The sequence below is a fragment of the Nothoprocta perdicaria genome, unplaced genomic scaffold (genome assembly GCF_003342845.1).
Source record: "Nothoprocta perdicaria isolate Ctin4 unplaced genomic scaffold, notPer1 scaffold_104, whole genome shotgun sequence".
Taxonomy (NCBI): domain Eukaryota; kingdom Metazoa; phylum Chordata; class Aves; order Tinamiformes; family Tinamidae; genus Nothoprocta; species Nothoprocta perdicaria.
In genome coordinates, this window is record NW_020454139.1 from 442,981 (window position 1) to 463,596 (window position 20,616).

Genomic DNA, 20,616 nt, shown 5'->3' on the forward strand with positions numbered 1-20,616 from the left:
CATAGAATACTTAAGGTTGGAAGGGACCTCAGAGGACATCTAGTCTAACCCTCCTGCTCATGCAGGGTCACCTAGAGCACATGGCACAGGGCTGCATCGAAGCACATTTTAAAGATCTCCAAGGGAGAAGACTCCACAACCTCTCTGCGCAGCCTGTTCCAGTGCTCTGTCATTAAACACATTGTTATGGAACTCAAGGCAGGTAGATCATTTCACACCAGTATTATATTCTCTAGATTTTTTTTTTCCAGAAAATAYTAAGTTAAAAAAAAAAAAAAAAATCTTGACTTTCAGCATGGATAACCAGTCCATGCTGAAATCAGCATATATAAATATACATAGATATGTAGTGAACTTACCTACTCTTTTATATCTCACTGAACTGTACAAATCCTCTGTTTTAGAAGAGGAAAATTTGCCATGTGTATCAGACATGAATCCTGTTTGGATGTGCTCGCTCAGATTTAATAGTGTATAATAACACACAAAAAAAAACTTTTAATGACTGACTAAACCACTCCTAAATCAAATCATGAGTTGCCATTTGCTTTAAGGGCACACAGATCATTGTCACTTGTCATATTTGTCATATAACATATCATTCTGATGTGGTCTGTTCTCACTGATAATGTTCTAAACTTTTGATTATAATGGCTCTGAAGGAGTAACATTTAGACTGGAGCAACTCTCAACAGAAAGGTGCTAGAACCATGCAAAGATTTCATAAATGCAGACTTTAGAATGTCTTTAATTGAAGATAATATTAATTAATAATTTTAACAATGAAGACAATAAAGAACAAATTCATTTTTAACATATTAAACCCTATAACATGAGGTATCTGGACTGCATGATTTTTCAGTGTCTTTTATAACCTTACAACCACAATTTTTTTTCTTTCAGAAACTGAACTCGGATAGACTATCTCCATTTGACAGTAATAATAAAAGTTAACTGTTTAAACGTTTAAAATATTTAAATGATATTTGTGTACATATTATAGATTTAGAGTATATTTGGCTGTGACAAAATGCAAGACTTTACAAGATGCACAAGATTTGGGAACGGGAGGATACCATGTTTTTGTATATTAGTGTATTTCTTCATATTTCTTCACGTATTTAGTAGATTTATTTACCCTAGAGAGATGCAATGATAATTGTAATAGGATTGTATTTTTAACAATGTTTAGACCATTCTTCAYTCTCACACAATTCTCACACAAAATTAAGAAGTACTAGGAGAATGCAGATAAACAGCAGATAATGATACTTAATTTGAAAGATTCCTGGGAAAATTACTTTTGTAAAAGGATATGGTACACCTAGGAAAGAAGAACAACCAAAATGTTGATTAAATCTCACGAGATGTTACTACATATATCTTAAGTATTTAGCATGTGCTTAGTTAGCTACATGTCAGTTGTTCTGGGTATATTATACTCAATAACATTGCAAGATTTATTTTTTCATCTACCATATATTTTACGGTTTGCACATACTTCAGGAGAAAGGTACCATTACATTGTCAAATGTTACCATGACAAAAATATTAAACACTATTTTATTTACTCTGGAAAGTAAAAAAGTAAAAGAGCAGAAGCCTTAATATCTCATTCTAAGAAACTACTGAAATTCTTTGCTAAGTGAACATCAGTTCAAGAGAGGATAACAGGCATGATCTGCCTACAGAAATACTAGTTTAATTTCTACTAAAGACTGGAACCTTTACATTAAATTTATTCATGTTAAATATTTAAAAGTGTTAATACAGATAAATGAATAATTGTCTCTTTTAAAAAATGTATAGTTTCAACATGACTCTTAAAAAATATCTTCTAACTGTATCTCTTCTTTTAAATATATTCTTCACTGCTGATTATCTTAGTCTTATTGTCTTTGACATCTTTTGCATCAGTACTGGTGGGCATGTCATTTATCTCACTATCAACAAGGGCTCAGCTTCACATTCATGACAACAGCTTTGAGCAAGTTTGTTGGAACACTCACCACGCTTAGTGAATTCTCCTTTGAAAATCTGTCTGTTCTTCTAATTTTTAAGTATCCTAAATCAAATAGACAGCAATGTTATTCTTAGTTTCTTTCATAGTCTTATTTGCTGATTCTGCAATGACCGTAAACACTTGTGTTACTGTAAGGGCACTGGAGTTAAATAATTCATAAACATCACGTTAGTTGGTAAATATTTTGCTATTTAGTTTTAGAATATAGATAAAGGACTCATTATGTTTTATGACATTAGAAAGAAGGTTTTGTCTATTTATTTGCCACATTTTCTATTCTTTAACTGTAATTGACAAAATAATGCATGAGTAATTACTCTTGGTGAAAAAGCTATAAAAGAAGCTTGAGAGCACAATATTTCTTATTCAAATACCAATTGACATTCACAGAATCATTAGAGAGAAGACAGAATGCTTGAAACCAGCAATATTGCTGCTGTCTTATACGTGTAAAGCCATTTAGTTTCCATTTATGGCACAAAAACAAAGTGAGAGTAATAAGAAATGTAAATGAAAAATTCTATTTTTTTCAGACACTTCACACATTTTCAAAATATATAATGTAAAGACCTGCAAAATTCATAAAGTGAGGTGCAGTAAGGCATAAGACAGTTGCACATTAGCAAATGAAAACAGAGATGTTGAAATTAGCAATATCTTTCAGCATCTTGTGGCACAGTTTGCTGTACAAAGATTGCTTATGAGAATACGCTGCATTTAACAGTAGCTCTAATGGAAAATGGAACTACTACAAAGACAGGAATAATTCTTCCAATAATATCCAAATACCTGGATGTTAGAGCCTGTCTTACAGCTCACAATACTAATTTATATATTTTCTAAATCCAGAACAGTAAAAATGCTCCGTACCTTCTTCTGTCCTATCTCACAGAAAAATCAAGGTAGTCATTATTCTGACTTTTTTTTTCTCTTTTTAATTTGGTTATTGTTATTAATTTATTTTAAAAACTGTGAAAGATGACTCATATCATTGATGATTCATCTGATATTTCACTGAAAAAAAAAAAAAAAAAAGCAATTCTGAAACCTGCAGCCTGTTCACAAAAATGATCAAGCAGGTTATAGCTCTGTAATGTAGACAGCTCTATTCTGCTATGAGCTTTCTGTGCAATCATAACCAGGAATGCTCCCACTGCAACTGAAGAATCTTTTATGGGCGATATCTACCTTGGGGTTCAGGCTAAGCAAGTACCATTAAACTGTTGTTCTACACTGAACTTTAGTCAAAATATTGTTTCCTATATGGTGGAGCAATTTGTATCCCACCATAACAGGCCCTTCTCACTGTAACAATTTGCTCCTGGTTGAGGCCATGTCAGCCTGCTGCTGTTATGCAGTCTACTATCACACTTTTAGAAAAAATGCTTAAGCAGTGTGATCAGGAGCAGATCAAGCTCAGCATTAGGTATGAACCAGGTACACTGGGAAGTATCTAGTTATGGGCTTTTCTTAGTCCTCCGCTTTATCCTTAGTCCAGATGAGTGCCATACAATCCTGTCCAGGCTGATTTTTTCGAAGATAAAGAGTAATGCAGTATGGTCAACTAGTGATGGCTTTTATGTGGTTGTCTTGTGTTTCCTAGACAGACAGAAACAGACACGCAGGCACATCCAGTCCTGAAAGGTTGCTACAGAGATGCTCAAATTGTTCATCTCAAGTTTGAAAATGTTGAATTATCATCTCGGTATCAGCAAACAACAATATGCATATTGCTTGAAGCCCTGCACAGCCTCTGCAAGGCATGGACTATTCAGCATCCTTAAGTTAGCTAGCTGATGCAACTGTCAATGAACACAGTTTCCAGTAAATAAGCCAGGATATAGGACTGAAAGTCTGTTTGGATGTATACTGCACAGCTACCACATTCCCATGAGTCACAGCTGAAGCTTTGTGCCCTGGAGTATTGATCAATTGCATATCTTTATTCTTCTCTTGTCCCATTTTCTCTGTATGGAATCTATTCCCTTTGTATGCATGTAAGCAGTGACTCCTCCTACCCTTTTCCCACTCTTTCTCACAGTGTAATATGGTTTCATATTTTCTGGCAAAATATTTTACCAGTAGAGGTCCCTGGCTTTCAAATAAACTTTTCCTTCCATTCAGACTGACTAGTATCCAAGCATATTTACTTCACAATAAGGCCTTCTTTCTCCCTCCTCTTTCTCCCTCCTGGATGCTTCCCATGAGGTCTRTACAGTCATCTGCTATATATTCTGCAGACACAAAAGTTCCCTGAGAAGTTCAGACAGGGGACAGCTAACAGGTAGCTTTTACAGACTTTAATCCTTGCACTCTAGKGGGGTTAGACTAGATGATCTCTAGAGATCCCTTCCAACCTTAACCATTCTGTGATTTCAAGTGATTATGTGAAGTAAACAAGCTTTTTGTCTAAGAACAAAGACCAATAAAATGTTATGTACAGATGAACAGTTCAAGGATAAGAAGTTAACAGGCAGGGTGTAAATGTCAGCGTAAAGAATTCTTTAATTAATTCTGGAACAAAGAAAGAAAGAAAGAGATTAATGCTATTCCAGAAATCAAAGCAGGAGTATAAAATAGTCCTTAAGAATATCTTTCAAAAACAATTTTGAATGAGCAAAGGAGTCAAGTCACCTTCAGTTGTCCAGAGTTGTTCCTCTGCTAGCTTCCACCTCTAAAAAGATTTCTTGCTCTCTCTCTCTCTGCACTAATTTACTAATGTGATCAAAATACAGGTGGCTATTTTTTTCCATTGTGTTACCCCCTAAAGGAACAGGCCAGGCTGTGCAGGTATATGCTTTCTGACTGGCATAAACCAGATGTGTGTTTAGGTAGTAGTTCTGCCATTGCCTGGAGTCTATATTGCCAAAGTCCCTTTCTTGCTCCCCCATTTCAAGGTCCTAAAGACTCCTGTGAAATTAGACGAGTCAGAGGCTGGTTTAAAAATAAGTGAATATTCAGAAGAATATTAGACTTGCAGAGAAGCAAGAATCAGAAGAAAGGAATAGAGGACCTACTTAATCTTTGCTGTTTGAAAACAATCCCTGAAAGCACTATCCTTGTCACAAAATCCTTCACAATTAACAGTAATCATGCTTTCTTTTTGATCCCAAATTCTATTTTATGCTTTTCTCTGCATACCAGTCTCAGTAATTTGAACCAGATGCCAAAGGCTCCCCAGAGTGTGACAAGCAAAGGATATGGTTTGTGGAGAGATCACTAGAAATTTAGGCAGAGATCAATCATGAAGAAAGTTTCTCTTTTGCAAGTGTGCACCCCCTATTAAACTCTTTTCAGAGTAGAGAGAAGCATATTCACCACATTTTGATCCCTTGATCATGACTCAGGTATGCTTGAACAGACAGGATATATGGCTCCAGGAGCTCACTGCTGAGTTCATCTCAAAAGTACAATGCCAGGTTGCTTTTGTGAGAGTAGCTGTGGAATTTATCACAGGCATGTATTTGATTTTAAAACAATCTTACCTTTACTTGCTTTCTGTACTTTTATTTTTTGTTTTTGTTTTTTAATATTGACTTGGGATCACTGCCAGAGATTTCCACCCTCTCTAGAAGTTCTACTCAATGGAACTACACTACACACAATGCAATGAGTTCAAGTTACACAAAATGCATGCATACATATACTTATATATACTTTTTTTCGTAAAGATATACATATCAGAATTTTGTCCGTAAATAGGGAAAGTACTATGGAGTATTTTTCTATCTTTTAAGTCTTTTAAGTTTTCCTAAGAGAGGATTAGACAATTATGCAACTATGCAATGCAATTAAGATTACATTTTTTTTACTTTCAAACATGGTAGTGGGTGTTGGTGCCTATTCCCAGAGGTATCTAAATGAATAGAGCTGTTGAAACAAGACAAATACATGGAAAAGGAGTAACTCAACTATTTGACAAACCGCCATAACATAGCACAGTACTATCTTCTGACCACAAAGCTCTTTGAAGGTATGTTTCATCATAAATACATTCTAGAACATATAGCATAATATTAGGTCAAAATCTTCGTCAACATGGAAGCATATAAATACAAAATACAACTTGCTTTCCTAAAATTGTGACTAATAATAAACTAATGTAGAAAAGTCTAGTAATTCACTTAAAACAGTAATGGAGTAGTAACTGCAGATTAAATGTATTTATTTGGGTAAAGAAATTCAGACAGTTATGAAATATAGCAGATATTGCATCATTTCAATGTGTGGAACATTGTCCCATATTTATTCTGAATAAGGGACTTCCACTGACTTTAGAGGGCCCATGGGGTTAAGTATTATGTGTCCATGCTTGTCAAAATGATTATGATGAATTTCTATCTTTGCCGAAAGTAATTACTAAGTAATTAAGAGTAAATTAAAAGTCACATTAAACTTAACCTTAGTATGTACTTCAATATTTTATTGAAGATCCATCTCTCTACTTGTCAGTAGAAAGTTGATGTAATTTGAGTTCCTCATTCATCTTTAAACATGCTGGTTTTTTTATTTAAGCAGACATCATGTGTTTTTCTCAGTTATAATACCAACCACTATACTTGTTTGCTACAAACACATAAAATATTTACATGATTGGCAAGAGAAGATATGAACAAGTTCCTTCTTATAAAAACTAGCATGATGTTAGGAGAAAAATAGGAAATTGCAAACATTATTGAAACACACAGATTATATGGAACTTTAATTTTTTAACTGACTTTATAACTTTCCAGGTTTCCTGGTCTTTCATAAAACTTTTGTTTTACACAAGATTTTCTCAGGTGCCACAGAGAACTGCTAGAAATAGAGGAAACAGAAAGAAACAGAAAGAAACAAGAATAAATAAATTCAATATTACAAGTAAAAGAAAAGATAGATTTAAAAATAAGTTGAAGCTGCAAGAAGTAAAAATGATTAATGAAGAGCTTACTGCGTAATTTACTTGAATGCTCCCTCTGTTTACAACATCACTTCTAGGGCAAAACTAGTGTCTAATTATTTAATTGGACCAGTGACCACCAGTAACCATTTGTTTTAATTCACCATGGAGTGGAGCAATGGAAGAGCAATCACCCAAGCAGATGCTGTCTGAAGTGACAGGCAAGAGTTAATAGCATCACACACCACCTGAGATCAAACTGTCTTCTACTCTCTGTCATTGCTGGTATCTACCAGGTATCAGTAGAGTAAACAGGCAAGCAGCAGAGCCAAGTCCTAAATGAAGCAATTTTCCAACTGTGCAAACTCAGAGAAAAGAGCGATGTTAACACAGATGCTCCAGCCTATCTAGAATACAGGCTACGCTAACATACCTGACCAATGCTAAAAATATATAGACTGCTTTATTAGACTGAAGCTATTCCTTTTTCATCCTAATAAACCAAGGGAATTCTGATGAAAAGTTTCAGGAAAATGGAAAATACAATTTCCTAAAAAGGGGAAAATATTATCTTTTTTTTGGGGGGCGGGGGGGAATGGGATATACAAGATTAATCTGAATATAAGAATATACTAAGTATAACAAAAATTAATGATTTTTTTGGAAGGAAATATATTCATTCCAGTGAGGTGTAAACACAGAATTAATGGCAAGCATAAAGTAAAAATTGCTTCAGAATATCTAACGAGAAAATCTTTACATATAGTTTGGACATTTTAACAGGAATGGTATTTTTTGTCATACCTACAATAATATCAATATTATAAATAATATAAACCTATGGAGAAGGGTAGGATTTTTATGTTTATAGCACCTTTATCTTTTTCCTGTAATACTTTCTGCTGCTTTTGTTATTACTGAAGCTGTTGTTGACATGTACTCTATTTGTTCAAGATTTAGAGAAGCTTCTATGACGAGGTGTAATCTGATGACCTTAATCTAGTGAGCTGCAACATTACATTTCAAACCAAAAAGAAGGCTACTCAAGTGTAACAAACATGACCTAAAGGGGTTATTGAAGCAGATATCAAGGAGATTTTCTTGGTAAAAGAAAGACCTATACATAAAAGAGTTCACTGCTATTTTCTTCAGCTAGACTGTAAGAAAGTAATTTAAGCGCCTCAAAACACAGAACTTGTACATAATCATYCCTTCATTTTAAAATGCCTTAATAATAAATTGATTTGCCAGCAAGTGACATGAGCAATATCAGAAGAACATATCATTATTGGATATGATCAGGATTCTCTAAAACTAATAAAAGGCTTTTCCATTAATCTTCATATTTTAAAAAAAGATCAGATATGACACCTTTTAGTGCTTTAGGCATTGCCCTTTAAAACAAACAAACAAACAAAAATATTGGAGATTTGGATCACATAGTATATACCTAAAGTATAGAACAATGTGGTGTTGTACATAACATAAAAGATCCATATTTATTTTAGAATTGCATCTAGTTTAGAACTTAAAAAGGTCCCTTTTATTAATGATTTATATCAGCCTATATGGATATATATGAAGATTTGTTCTTCATATAAATTGTGTAAACTAGGTGCTAATAATAAAAAAAAAAGTTCTACAAGTGGATAGGAGAATACAGATTCAGCCCACTTATATCCTGCATTTAACCAGTGTTTCCCCAGGGCCCTTTCACGGGAAGGAAATTGGCACAGCCAAAGGAATTAAGTCARTTCTACATGTACTTATATGTTGGTTACCGGCTGTGGATGAGCTGCTTTGGGAATGCTTCTATATCCTTCCCTTGGCAAATAGCCTGCAGAGCAACACATGCTATGAAAAGGAAGTGAGAATAAATTGTGTGTGTTTGCAAAATACACAAAACTGGCTTGCATTTGTTCAAGACTTTTTATACTTAAGAGGAATAACATAATGAGCCTTTCTGTAGTCATGCTAAAGATGAAGAGGGTGATCAGCTGGATCAGCAACCGGGAATCACAAAGAAACCTCTGAAACAGAACGAGCCAGCATGAAACAGTACTGGCAGAAACGCTTTGTGGTAGAAAGAGCAGCTGGAGTTTAAGAAAATTCTGTTTATGAAAATTTTGTCAGTATCAGGTGCTATGGTTTATCTTTTGGTGGTTTTGATGGTTTATCAATGATTGCAGCTTCATTATTTGTCATTAAGAAATCAATAAACTGCTTTGATTATGATTTAGTTTAATCTATGCGAACTAAGCAGAATTTCCTTTCAACAGCTTCAAATTCCCACTACACAGTGGCCACCTTTTATTAATTACCATTACATTCCTACACCTGTTCACCCACATGGCTTAGCTGCTCACCCAGTTCCTGCAAGATTTTGTTTTGCTTCAGCTACTTCTCAGCTTCTCAGCCTGCTCCAAAGGAGGCTACCCCTAACTGAATGAGTGAGAGAAAGCTTGTGTCCTGTATACACTGCTCCCTGTAGTGCAAAGATATAATGCAACTTATTTGCTTTTCTTTTTTTTCTTTCTTTTTTTTTTTTTTTTTTTCCAGCTTGGAGTATTTGAAAAAAATGGGAAAACTGTGCTGAAGTTCACCTGGATGTTCTTATGCCTGATCGTAAGGTCCCTCCTAACCTTTCTGAGAATCTGAAGATATGARAGGTGGTTGTAGCTGCAAAACAGAGCTGTTTTGAAGAAATGCCATATTTTTTTTAAGTCTTATCCACATCAGCTGTTCAGGGGATGTCCCAGGAGCAAACTGTTCCCAGAATAATACCCAGGATTTGTTCTGGAGATAATCTTCTGGTTAACTCTAAAAGCTATGTTATCCCAGGAGTAATAAACATTGATGAAACAAAAATTGGTTAATGTAAGGAACAGCTAAGGCTTTTAACAATGTGGAGTTCTTCTAAATGAACCTGCATGTGCTCCCCTTTCTACATGCTATATGAAGTTCTCTTTTTTTCTGCATGTTTTACTGCTGGATCAAACATATGAATCTCCTAGGGTCTTCTTGGGAGAAGACTCTCACAAATATTCCCAGTGATTAGCAGTCTTTTGTTGTGTCTACTGGACACCATCCATAGCAGAGAGGTGTTAACAGCCATGGCAGTAGCCTATCAGTATGGGAGCTTGTGAGATGAAGACATTTGTCTTATATATAACTCTTGCACTTCATTTATACTTGAAGATGTGCAGACTTCAGAACAGATCATTTCAGGTCATTATTTCTATTTCAAACAGTAAATGAATTAGCAATTTCAGAAGTGAACCACACTGAAAAAAAATGCCAGGAATTAAGTGATGTAAAATAAGTACTGAAAAGCTGCCAGATGGTGTTACAATCTGGACTATATTTTTTTCTATTCAGAAATCCACATTTAAATCAAAGTACTATAACTGCTAAATGCTCCATGAGGCTGACTCTTCTAGAAGGCATTAAAATTCACAGGAGGGAAAAGAAGCAACAGTCATGTTAATTCTTATAGGAACTGGTTGAAAAGGAAATTTTAGAGTGATTTATACATTTAATTAACTCATCAGTCATTAGCCAATATATTTCCTATTTCTCTGGTGAACTAATTAAACAAGCTCCACCTCACTCTATAATTATACTATCACATTGCTTAATTAATTATGATTCATCTTCCTAGAATGTCTTGTTGCCAGATAGTAAAGCATGTATATATGTTTTAGGAACTGAAAGTCAAGTCATTTCAGTCAAGTAATTGGATGACTAACTAAACATCATACTCCTCTTGCATATATCTGTTTATTAAACATATACCTTGTAATATAATCTCAGAATTTTAAAAATGTCTAAAATACAAATTTCTGCAATAGATAAAGTTCCTAATATTTGTTTCTTTCCTTGTTGCCTTAAAAGGAAATGGATATTTTTACAAAAAGCTAATTTCCATCCATCAAAACAAAACAAACAAAAAAAAGTGAGCATTTTGCTGCATATTTGAAATGTAGATACCAAAAATTCACTTAGCATTCTGTATAGACTGCTCTTGAACTTGGTATTCTAGTTTCCATAAGAAAACCCACCACCATGATAATGTCGCTGCTATGCTAGGCTGATGAATCTGAGAGGAGATACTTTGTGCTTGTTTGTTTCTATAGTTCGCTCTTCATCCTGCATTTTTTAAAAGGGTAAAAAGAGAAAGCAGAGACAATCACACTGTAGCCTTAAGCAAAGTGATATTTTTTTCATTAATGGTTTTTTCAATTAGGGTAAATTATGCTGTATTTTTTTTATTCCCATTGCTAGCTGGAGAATGACTGAGAAAACACCATATTTGGTAGCATTTTTTGAAATCAAAAATATTAGCATTCAAGCAAAGAAGAACATCCACAGTGAAAAATGAAAGAGAAAGGCAATGTATATACAATTCATTAATTGCGTGTCTGTGAGAAAATGAGGAAAAAAGACCATGATAATACAAAACGGAATACAAAATGAAGTCCAAAAAAACCCTCCTTTCATTTGCTATATGTGTATCGTTTCCTATATTCACTTGAAGAGTAATCTAATTCTTTAAGTGCTCCACACAAAAGTTCTATTGAATTTGCATAAAAGAACCCAAAACCAAAATGTAATTTCTTCTTGATTACATTTTATCCTGCATTAGTTATACTTCATCAGTGAAGTCAGTGCTATGATGAGATAAGTGGTTCCTATAGTATGCCATAAACGTATGCTGCAATTTATGCTAAGCAGAAATTTGTTTCTCTCCCCAAGAGCTAATAGTTGATTTTACTTAATTTTTTTCAGCATTAATTCCAGTGAAATGTAAGAGTAATTGTCCATAAGTAAGTTTTGAATGCTTGTGGCTGAACAAAAATATTACAAAACCTCAGATTCATCATTCCATATTCTATTTCTTCATAAAGTATAAATTTAAATATATTTATATTCATAAAATATTTATATTTTCTTCATAAAATATATTTATATTTATATTTATATTTATATTTATATTTATATTTATATTTATATTTATATTTATATTTATATTTATATTTATATTTATATTTATATAGATTTAAAAATATGAAATAAAAAAGAGAAACAATGTAATGCAACATAATACAACATAAAGTAAAGTAAAGTAAAGTAAAGTAAAAGTTGGTTGTGGTAAATACATTTCCAAGAAAGAAAAACAAATGTCTCAATTTATTACCCAATAAAGTAAATTTATTGGGCTTTAAAAAGGCTAAAGACTCTTAACTTTGGCAAAGCAACTAATACAAGGTCTGTGACCACATCTCTATAAAAGCAGTCACTACAGAAAAAAATAACACCAAAATTAGTTCACTTTTGGTGAACCAATTCAGTTTAAAATGAGAAAAAGAAAAACAGACTGCAGATTACTTAGATAAATTTCTTAGACTGTAAATTACTTAGATAAATTCTATGCTTTCTAATTGCCTGGTGCTAGAAAACCTTATTTGGTGTTAAAAGAGCAGATTGAGCAAGTCTGAGTTGTCTAAGGTTATTTTTGAAAGCTCATAAGATTCCAGATGGTAAAGAGAAAACATATTATTTTATCTTTAAAAAGACGAAAAAAAAAATGCAGAATTAGTTTCAGTTTCTTAAGAGGCATATGAATATTTATCAAAATTATTTCTAAGCACAAGGAAAATGGAGTTGAAGTATACACACATACGTATGTCTCTATATATTGTTCTAGGAAAAATATGAATGGACAAAAGTAGTAGTTATCATTAAATTTGCTTAAGTTAAATTTTGCTGTCTATTTTAGTAATGTTAATGCTATTAACTAAYTAATGTAGTTAGTAGTTAGCAATTACTGCTAGTATGAATTAATAAATAGGGTGAAGTGCAGGGAGCTATAATTTGACAGAAACAACCACCTATAAAAACACAGGATTTACAAAAAATGGCCAGCTGTTCTGCAGCAAAGGATCTGATCACAAGTCAAACAGGATATGGCAGTATGATTTTGTGATGAAAGGTGTGATGTGACAAAATACCCTGCTGCAGGATGTAAACATGGTTCATTAATCCTTTAGGTTAGATCAGCATCACAAAACCCTCACATGGAGCTCTGCAGCTTGTTTAAGGCATTGAGTAAGAAAGACATGACTTAACTGGAAGAAGAAACAATAAGTATGTATGAAAGGCAAGAGAAGATTTAATGAATTTGATTTACCCCATGACTATAAGGAAAGTGGATAAAAGACTGATGGAAAGAGATGGATTAAAAGACCTGCCCACCACAGCAAGGAGTCAGGCCAACTATTTTAAAAGAAACTTTTAAAATAAGATTCTGCCAGTAAGAAAAGTTAAGCTTTGGATTAGCTTCCCAGGAGGTACCACTGCAAATCTTTTTAAGGCAGRCATCTGCTTGGAATGTCATAGGCATATTTTAGTTTGCCATCTTATCCACTTGAGATCCTTTAAGACTGTGACTACATGACTTAAATCTAATGCAACACATGTCCTCATGGAAAATGTATAGGTGAAATCAAACTAGTATTCAAGGCATAAGAAACACCTATAGACGATTAATAAAGAGAGATATATGAAATTACCAATAAAAAGAGTAAAATTGGCAAAAGAGATGCCCTATTTCTCACTTCTCAGTTCTAATCTTCAAGGAAGAATATATGTAATAACAGCATGTTTGCTTTTCTGCTTCATGGGAGAAGTTAACTTACTCTTCCCCTACATCCATATTCTATTCTAGTATAGCTGAGCACCTTTCTAAAAATGTTTAATGTAATTACTCCTTAAACATCAATAGATTTTCTTTGGATCAAAAAGTTTAGAAGCATTTCTTCATTGCCTTAGATCCTTACAACCTTGGAATAAAAAGTTATTTAACTATTTTCTAGTACAGAAAATAACATAAGGCGTAACATTTATAAAGTAACAAATATCCTCTAATACCTTTGTTGTTATCCATTCCTCCAACAGCATAAAGTGTCCCAACTGTAGATTTTCTAGGTTTTGTTCTTGGACTTTGCATCATAGTTCTTCTTTCTGGCAAGAGATGATATTTCATGGCTTCCAAAATAAGTTTCTGGCATTCCAGGTCATCTTTAAAAAGTGCATGGTTTTCTAGGTCAGCTAGTATCTGTGAATGACATGACCATAGATCAAAAATGATGAAAAGCAGTATCGTAAGATGACAGATCACAAAAATTATGTCATATCACTTTATTGTAGAAAACATTTTTTTTGCATTTTTTCCTTGATTAAAAATAAGTCAGGCTGTAGTATAAAACAGAACATTTATTTCCTTCAGTAATTTCAGTAAGAAACTTACTGTAGTCTCTGGAAATGGTGAAATAGTGAATATAACTGTTGTCTTTTATCAGTATCAACCAAATATGTATTTGCCTTTAATAAAGGAAAAAATTTTCAAAATGATACTATAGAAGGATAATTTTTAAAGATGATGAGAAAGCTAGTAGTAACAGCAACAGTAACAGCAAGACAATCAAATAGTTTCAGCTTTCTTTCCTTTTAGCTTACAGCATTTGATTTGCCTTGCTGAATTTTACAGAACTTCAAGCTGATTTTTTCCACAAATTAATCTTGCATAGCCCCAAAATTTTATACCGGAGTGGAAATGGTCAATTCAGAGTGTACTATTTTAGGCTTGATAGCTATTAWTTTTTTTTCCCTCTGGATACATCATTTATTATTTATCTACATTAAAATGATAATAGCAATGGAAGAAAAAATGCAGTAATTCCAAATATATTAAATGCTATTCATGTCTTGCATATTGCAAACTAGAAAATCACGTTTAAGTGTGTACAAGGTATGTGTCAATGAGAAAAGATCAGTATATGAGTTATAGCTATTGTGCTAATAATAATTATGGAGTTTCTACCATGAAGGACAATTTATTTTTCTACTGGCCTTTAATTTTGGTACTTGTAATCTACAGGATATATGCCAAAATGTCTTTTATTGTAGAAAGCTTGATTCTGTTACTAATTAGTAAAGTAAGCTCTTTAAGTTGATCCAAAGAGAAGATTATGTATTACAGTCAAATATAGTGTAATTTATTATATTCAATTGTCATACAAATTCAGAGAAACTATATATGCTYTAGCTGAAGAAGTAAGAGATTCTGGCTTTTTGTTGTTYTTGGTTGGTTGGTTGGTTGGTTATTTCTTCCTTTTGAAGAACGATTCCTGAAATCATTACGCTATGAGATCTCCTCCTTGGGGTAATCATTAACAAGAAAACTGTGGATCAATTAAGTTCAGTGCAGCTTCTAGACAAAAGGGCAAAATCCAGTTGATACTTCTAAAACATGAGCATCAAGTTATTAAAATTTCTAGTTTTAACCAGGTCTCTTGGGATTTGAAAACCACTGGCACATTTTAAATGCCAGTACACTTCATGTTTGGCTCTCACCATCTTCTTGGATATGCTTATTGAGATAGAAAATAATAATGGGATGAAAGATAGGTAAAGGAATTAAAATGTGAAACAGAAGTTATGTTCCTTGACAGCAGTGTTTGTAAAAAAGGTCATTGGGTATAGCTTGATTACATGTTTGCAAATAGATCACACAGGGCCACAAAGAATCCAATAATCATGAAAGTTAAGATRAGTGCATGGCAGGAGAAGATATATAAAGGATCTAAAAATACATGATTAATGTATTTTATAAATACATTATAATTATGTATAAATATGTATAAAAATACATTATTAATGTATTTAATGGGTCTGCAAACATTGTGGTTTCTGCACAGTTTTCTATCACGCTGCGGAATTCGTATTCATGAGATACAAAGGAATGCGGTCTGATATTTCCCTCCCACTCAGTAATGAATGGCCCTTATGCTTTCTTTCATATAGGGAAATTAAGAGGGTTTTTTTTTTTCTCATTTAATAGTAAGAAAAATGATGTATAGGACACATTTATTTTTCAATTTAAATATTCAGTCACATTCAGAAGAGACATAGTCATATGCAAAAATGAGCAAAGACATTTATGGTCCCTGTCAGAAGTGTTTTAGAAGGGGCCCCCCATACATGGTCAGGGTAAATAGTTTTATATAAAAGTTTGCAAATAAATTACACTTGAAAACATTTTAAAACTTTGTTACCTATTTCTTTTCTCTCATGTGAAAGGTCAATTCTCAGTGTCAACTCTCAGCAGATTTTCAATCATAATGGCAGCTCCTTAAAATTTGATTGAGAAGCTCATTAAAATTCATACCATCCTGACATATTTGTTAAACTGTATTATAATCTAATATACACTACCAGCACATGTAACCACACAAATTTAAAGATCAAGATTTTTTTTTCCCTGTCTTTGGTGTTTTAACGTTGACTGTAATGGCACTATGCAAAATATGTCATTGCTATGTGTTTTTACATTTAATATTATTGAGTTCAAATCAATACAAGAACAGTGGAACAGCCACTGGAATGTTTAGCATAATGCTTCTTCATCTGTGTTGAGCAACAAGGTGGAGAATGAGTCTATAAATAAAGTCAAGTTCATTTGGAGTTACCTTACTTTCCCCAGTGTGTAGAGGAAAAAATTCTCAAGGAGGTATTTAAGCTATTATTTTTAATTACTTCCCAAATACAATTCCCCATTTGAGGGAGGTGACCCTGCCCCTCTCCTCAGCTCTAGTGAGGCTGCACCTGGAGTACTGGGTGCAGTTCAGGACTCCCCAGTACAAGAGGGATGTGGAGCTCCTAGAGAGGGTCCAGCAGAGAGCAACAAAGATGATTAAGGGACTGAAACATCTCTCGTATGAAGAGAGACTGAGTGAGTTGGGCCTCTTTAGCTTGCAGAAGGCTGAGAGGGGATATGATTAACATGTATAAGTTCATGAAGGGGGAATATAGAGAGGAAGGGGCCAAGCTCTTCTCAGTGGTGGCCAGTGACAGGACAAGGGGTAATGGGTGCAAGCTACACCACAGGAAGTTCCATCTCCATGTGAGGAGGAACTTCTTTCCTGTGAAGGTGACAGAGCCCTGGAACAGGCTGCCCAGGGAGGTTGTGGAGTCTCCTCTGGAGGTCTTCAAAACCCACCTGGAYGCCCCCATGTCCCGTGCTCTGGGTGTCTCTGCTGGAGCAGGGGAGTTAGACTAGATGATCTCTAGAGGTCCCTTCCAACCTTAACCATTCTGTGATTCTGTGATTCTGTGATTCTGTGATATACTGTGACGTATACTTTCTAATGCTTAATGAAATTAATGGAACCGATGGCAAGATTTTTCACAGGAAGTCCATCATATCAGGAATGGTCAACTCCAATAACTGCATCTGGACAATTCCTAACAGAGAGCCATTTCTTTATTCTGGAAAAAAGAGTATGTGCTTATGCTCTTAAAACAAGTTTTATCTCTGTGGAATCTTTAAAAAAAATGACAGATATTTTAAATTATGCATAATAATTAGTAAACTCAAAATTCTGAGATTTCACACATCAGAGACAAAGAGCACAAAATGAAAGCTGTTTAGTGTTCCTCTGAAATCTTCAAGTGTCTTCAGTTTTCCRTTTTCTTCATTCTCTGGTATCTGTTTAAGTACCTACTCAGTAATGTAGGATCAATAGCATTTTTTCCCCCATTAGAAGTTCATCCTTAAAAAGGAAATCATATTGGAATAATACTTTAAAAGAACAATTCTTTTTGTTAAAAAACTAATAATTTAAAAATATTTATTGTAATACTGCCACAAAACTAATCCCTCTAAATCATATATTATTCCATGCCCTCTCTACTTGTGCAGAAATGGGAAAAATAATTCTGAGAAAAGTATTCATACTTCTCGTCTACAACCTGTTTATGTTATGGCATGGGCATAAAGACTGTATTTTTAGAACTTGTAAGAACTAACTCTTGTGAATGAAAAAAAGTGACCCTGTATTTTGAATAATATACTTTCAAATTAAAGTTACTGTTTACGAATCAAAAGTCATATCAAGCCAATTTAGCTAAGTAGTCAAAAAATCAATATATTTTTATTTAATCAGGATGCACATGATCAGGAAATTCAGTTAATAAGGATGTTTCTCTGGAAACCAAATTCTGTTCAGCTTGCTATTTCATGACTATGACCTACCTAATTAAGACAGAAATGTATTCAACATTTAAATGAAGATTTCTGGATTTTGTAACACTTTGAATCTGATAAAGTTGTTAATTCTCAAAAGACCCATCCAGTGCCATTTCGGCAGAGTTATATGGCTTCATATCATTGCTTAAACTTCTCACACTGGCACTATCCTAAGAATTCTTAGTTATTTAGCATTATTGTGAGTTCCATTCTCCCCAGATAAAAAATACTCCAAGTCCTTTCTCAGTTGTACTTCTGGATTACCTTCATCACAACATTATAGAGAGCTGGCATGTTTCATCCCAGTGATGCAAAATCAATTTGAGAACTAGAGTGAAAATAGGCCAAATACTTCCAAAAAGAAAGTCAGGGCTAATGAGCATAAAAGAAAGAGAGTGCTACTGGTACGCTGTACTGATGATAGTGATAAAACAAAGTCATCATTTTTTATTTTAGGTACTTAAAATTAGTTTATTAGCTTCCTATTCAATTTTCTATATATACAATCTGAATTTCTACCACCCACCTAGCTATTTAAATATAAGCTTGGCAGGATGACTCTAAAAATTCAAAGGTTTCATTTTCATCCCTACTGCTTTTTGCCTCAAATAATGCTACTTTCCTGAAAGTCAAATGGAATTTATTGACTTAATAAAATAATACATAATAAAACAATTAGCATAAAACATTAATTGCTAAAGTGGAAATTCTCAGCATAGAAATGCTGTATTAGGAAAACAAAGCTGTGATAATTAAGTCAGCACAGAAGCAAATTTGTTTGCCACTAACAAGAAGCATCAGAAGGATTTTACTTCCTGTGTACCAACTGTTCTATGTTTTTTTCTGTTTAGAAAAAAACAAATGAATCTACACCTTCTCTCAAAAAATCTCTTTCAGTTTCAAACTTCATGGAATGCTTCAGTATTTTTTTTTCCTTTATAAAGGACAGAATATTTAACTGTTGCTAGAACACCTATTTTTTTCTGACAATATTTATTTTGACATGAATGGCAAGTAATATAAAAATGAATCAGAGAAAGCCCTGACAGGCAGTTGGGCAAATTACTGATAGAAAACATTTTATTTGATGTTTATATCACTTTTTCTTTGGTTGCCCAGAAACTGTCTTATTTGCACTTATTTGTTATTCCAATCTGACAAAAGTTTTATGCTAAATCTCAGACATAGATTTCTCCTAGGATGTGATCCCCATAAATATTGGCTATTTATTTATTAGATTCACTCTAACATTAGAATTCAGTTAGATTCAGAATAAGAAATATTCTAGAGTTAGTAGCGGTGGTGAGTATATTTGTTTTGTTTTAAATATTAAGATTTTCCYACTTTCTTTGTTGTTTAGATAGAACAGGAGGCAATAGCCAAGATGCACAGAAAATGTAAGACTGAATATTTAAAAAACCTTGATGGAACTTATATTTTATTTTGACACGTAGGGAAAGCTCTCTCTAAATATCACACAATTTTCACATTTCTGAATGTCATATTCAGGAGATGCCCAAAACATAAAATGACTTTTCAGGGATCTGAGTGCATCAGCTCATCAATCTCTCCCACCGCAGCCTCCTACCTCCAAAGGCTGCCCATGTCTAACGTCACTCAGGTGGAGCACAAATGTGTCATCTTGCACATACAGTTGTGAGCTCAGCTAAGCTGTGAAATGGAGGTGTATGAGAAAAGGCTATAAGAAGACTTTGGTCTCTGTCCTTTGGCTAAAGAGCTGCATTTATGCACAGGTGCTTGCCCTCTGACATTGCTTGAGCTTTGTTGCAGTTATGTGGTGCCTGGTTGTGTATGTAATGAGGACTTTGCCATGTTGGCTCGCTTCCCAGTCTGTCTTAGGGCATACACTGACACTGTAGCCTTGTCTGGTGATCTGGTTGTTGACTGAGCCTCTTCCATCCCCAGACTAGCTCAGCTTTTCTTCTTTGGATGCTTTTGGATTGCACCAGAGGGGTACAGACAACTCCCAACTTCTTTTCCTTGGGAAGCAGTTCTACTCTTGCTGCTCTCTGACATACCTAGTTCCATTTCTATCCCTGTGATTTGCATCTCTTCTCTAGATGTAAGCAGTAAAGATTTAATTCCTCTGAATGTTATTGTCACAGACCACATATGCTAGGGATGATCCTCTGTGACACGGGACTGGTCCCCTTCTCCTCTGTTGAACCTCTATCATCTAGGATGAAATTCAGCCAGTGTGGGAGAAAAGAAGATGCCATTTGTCAATGAAGGGGATATCTCCACTTTTCTCTTCATGTCCTGTTCTAGGAGAAGACGATGCAAAGAAAACTGTCCCACTGCCAAGAAAAGAATGGTGTGGAGTAGCATCCAAAACACTGCAGAACCAAGTAACAGAGATAGATAATAGTGAAATCCTATTGCAAATTCCAATTCACTAAAAAATAACCCAGTAGCTAGGCATATTTTCCTATTCTTTAATATCTCTAAAATAGACTAGAAAGTCCTGTGCCCTCAGAAACCTACATGCTGTTATTATGTGGAACATAGGATTAGGCTTATCTTAATAGTTTTAATAATCACAATACAAGAATAAAAAGCTTAAAAGCCTTGAAAGTCTTTACTGTAAGTGAAATGTGGATTTTT

General features: G+C 34.0%; 1 protein-coding gene across 1 annotated transcript in view; it reads right to left on the reverse strand.

Annotated features, from left to right (window-relative positions):
* KLHL1 (kelch like family member 1) overlaps nt 1-20,616 on the reverse strand; it is a 139,866-nt gene that overhangs the window by 53,204 nt on the left and 66,046 nt on the right. The window contains exon 5 of the mRNA XM_026044098.1: nt 13,833-14,019. Within this exon, the coding sequence (XP_025899883.1) occupies nt 13,833-14,019 (187 nt within the window). The remainder of the gene's footprint in view (nt 1-13,832; nt 14,020-20,616) is intronic.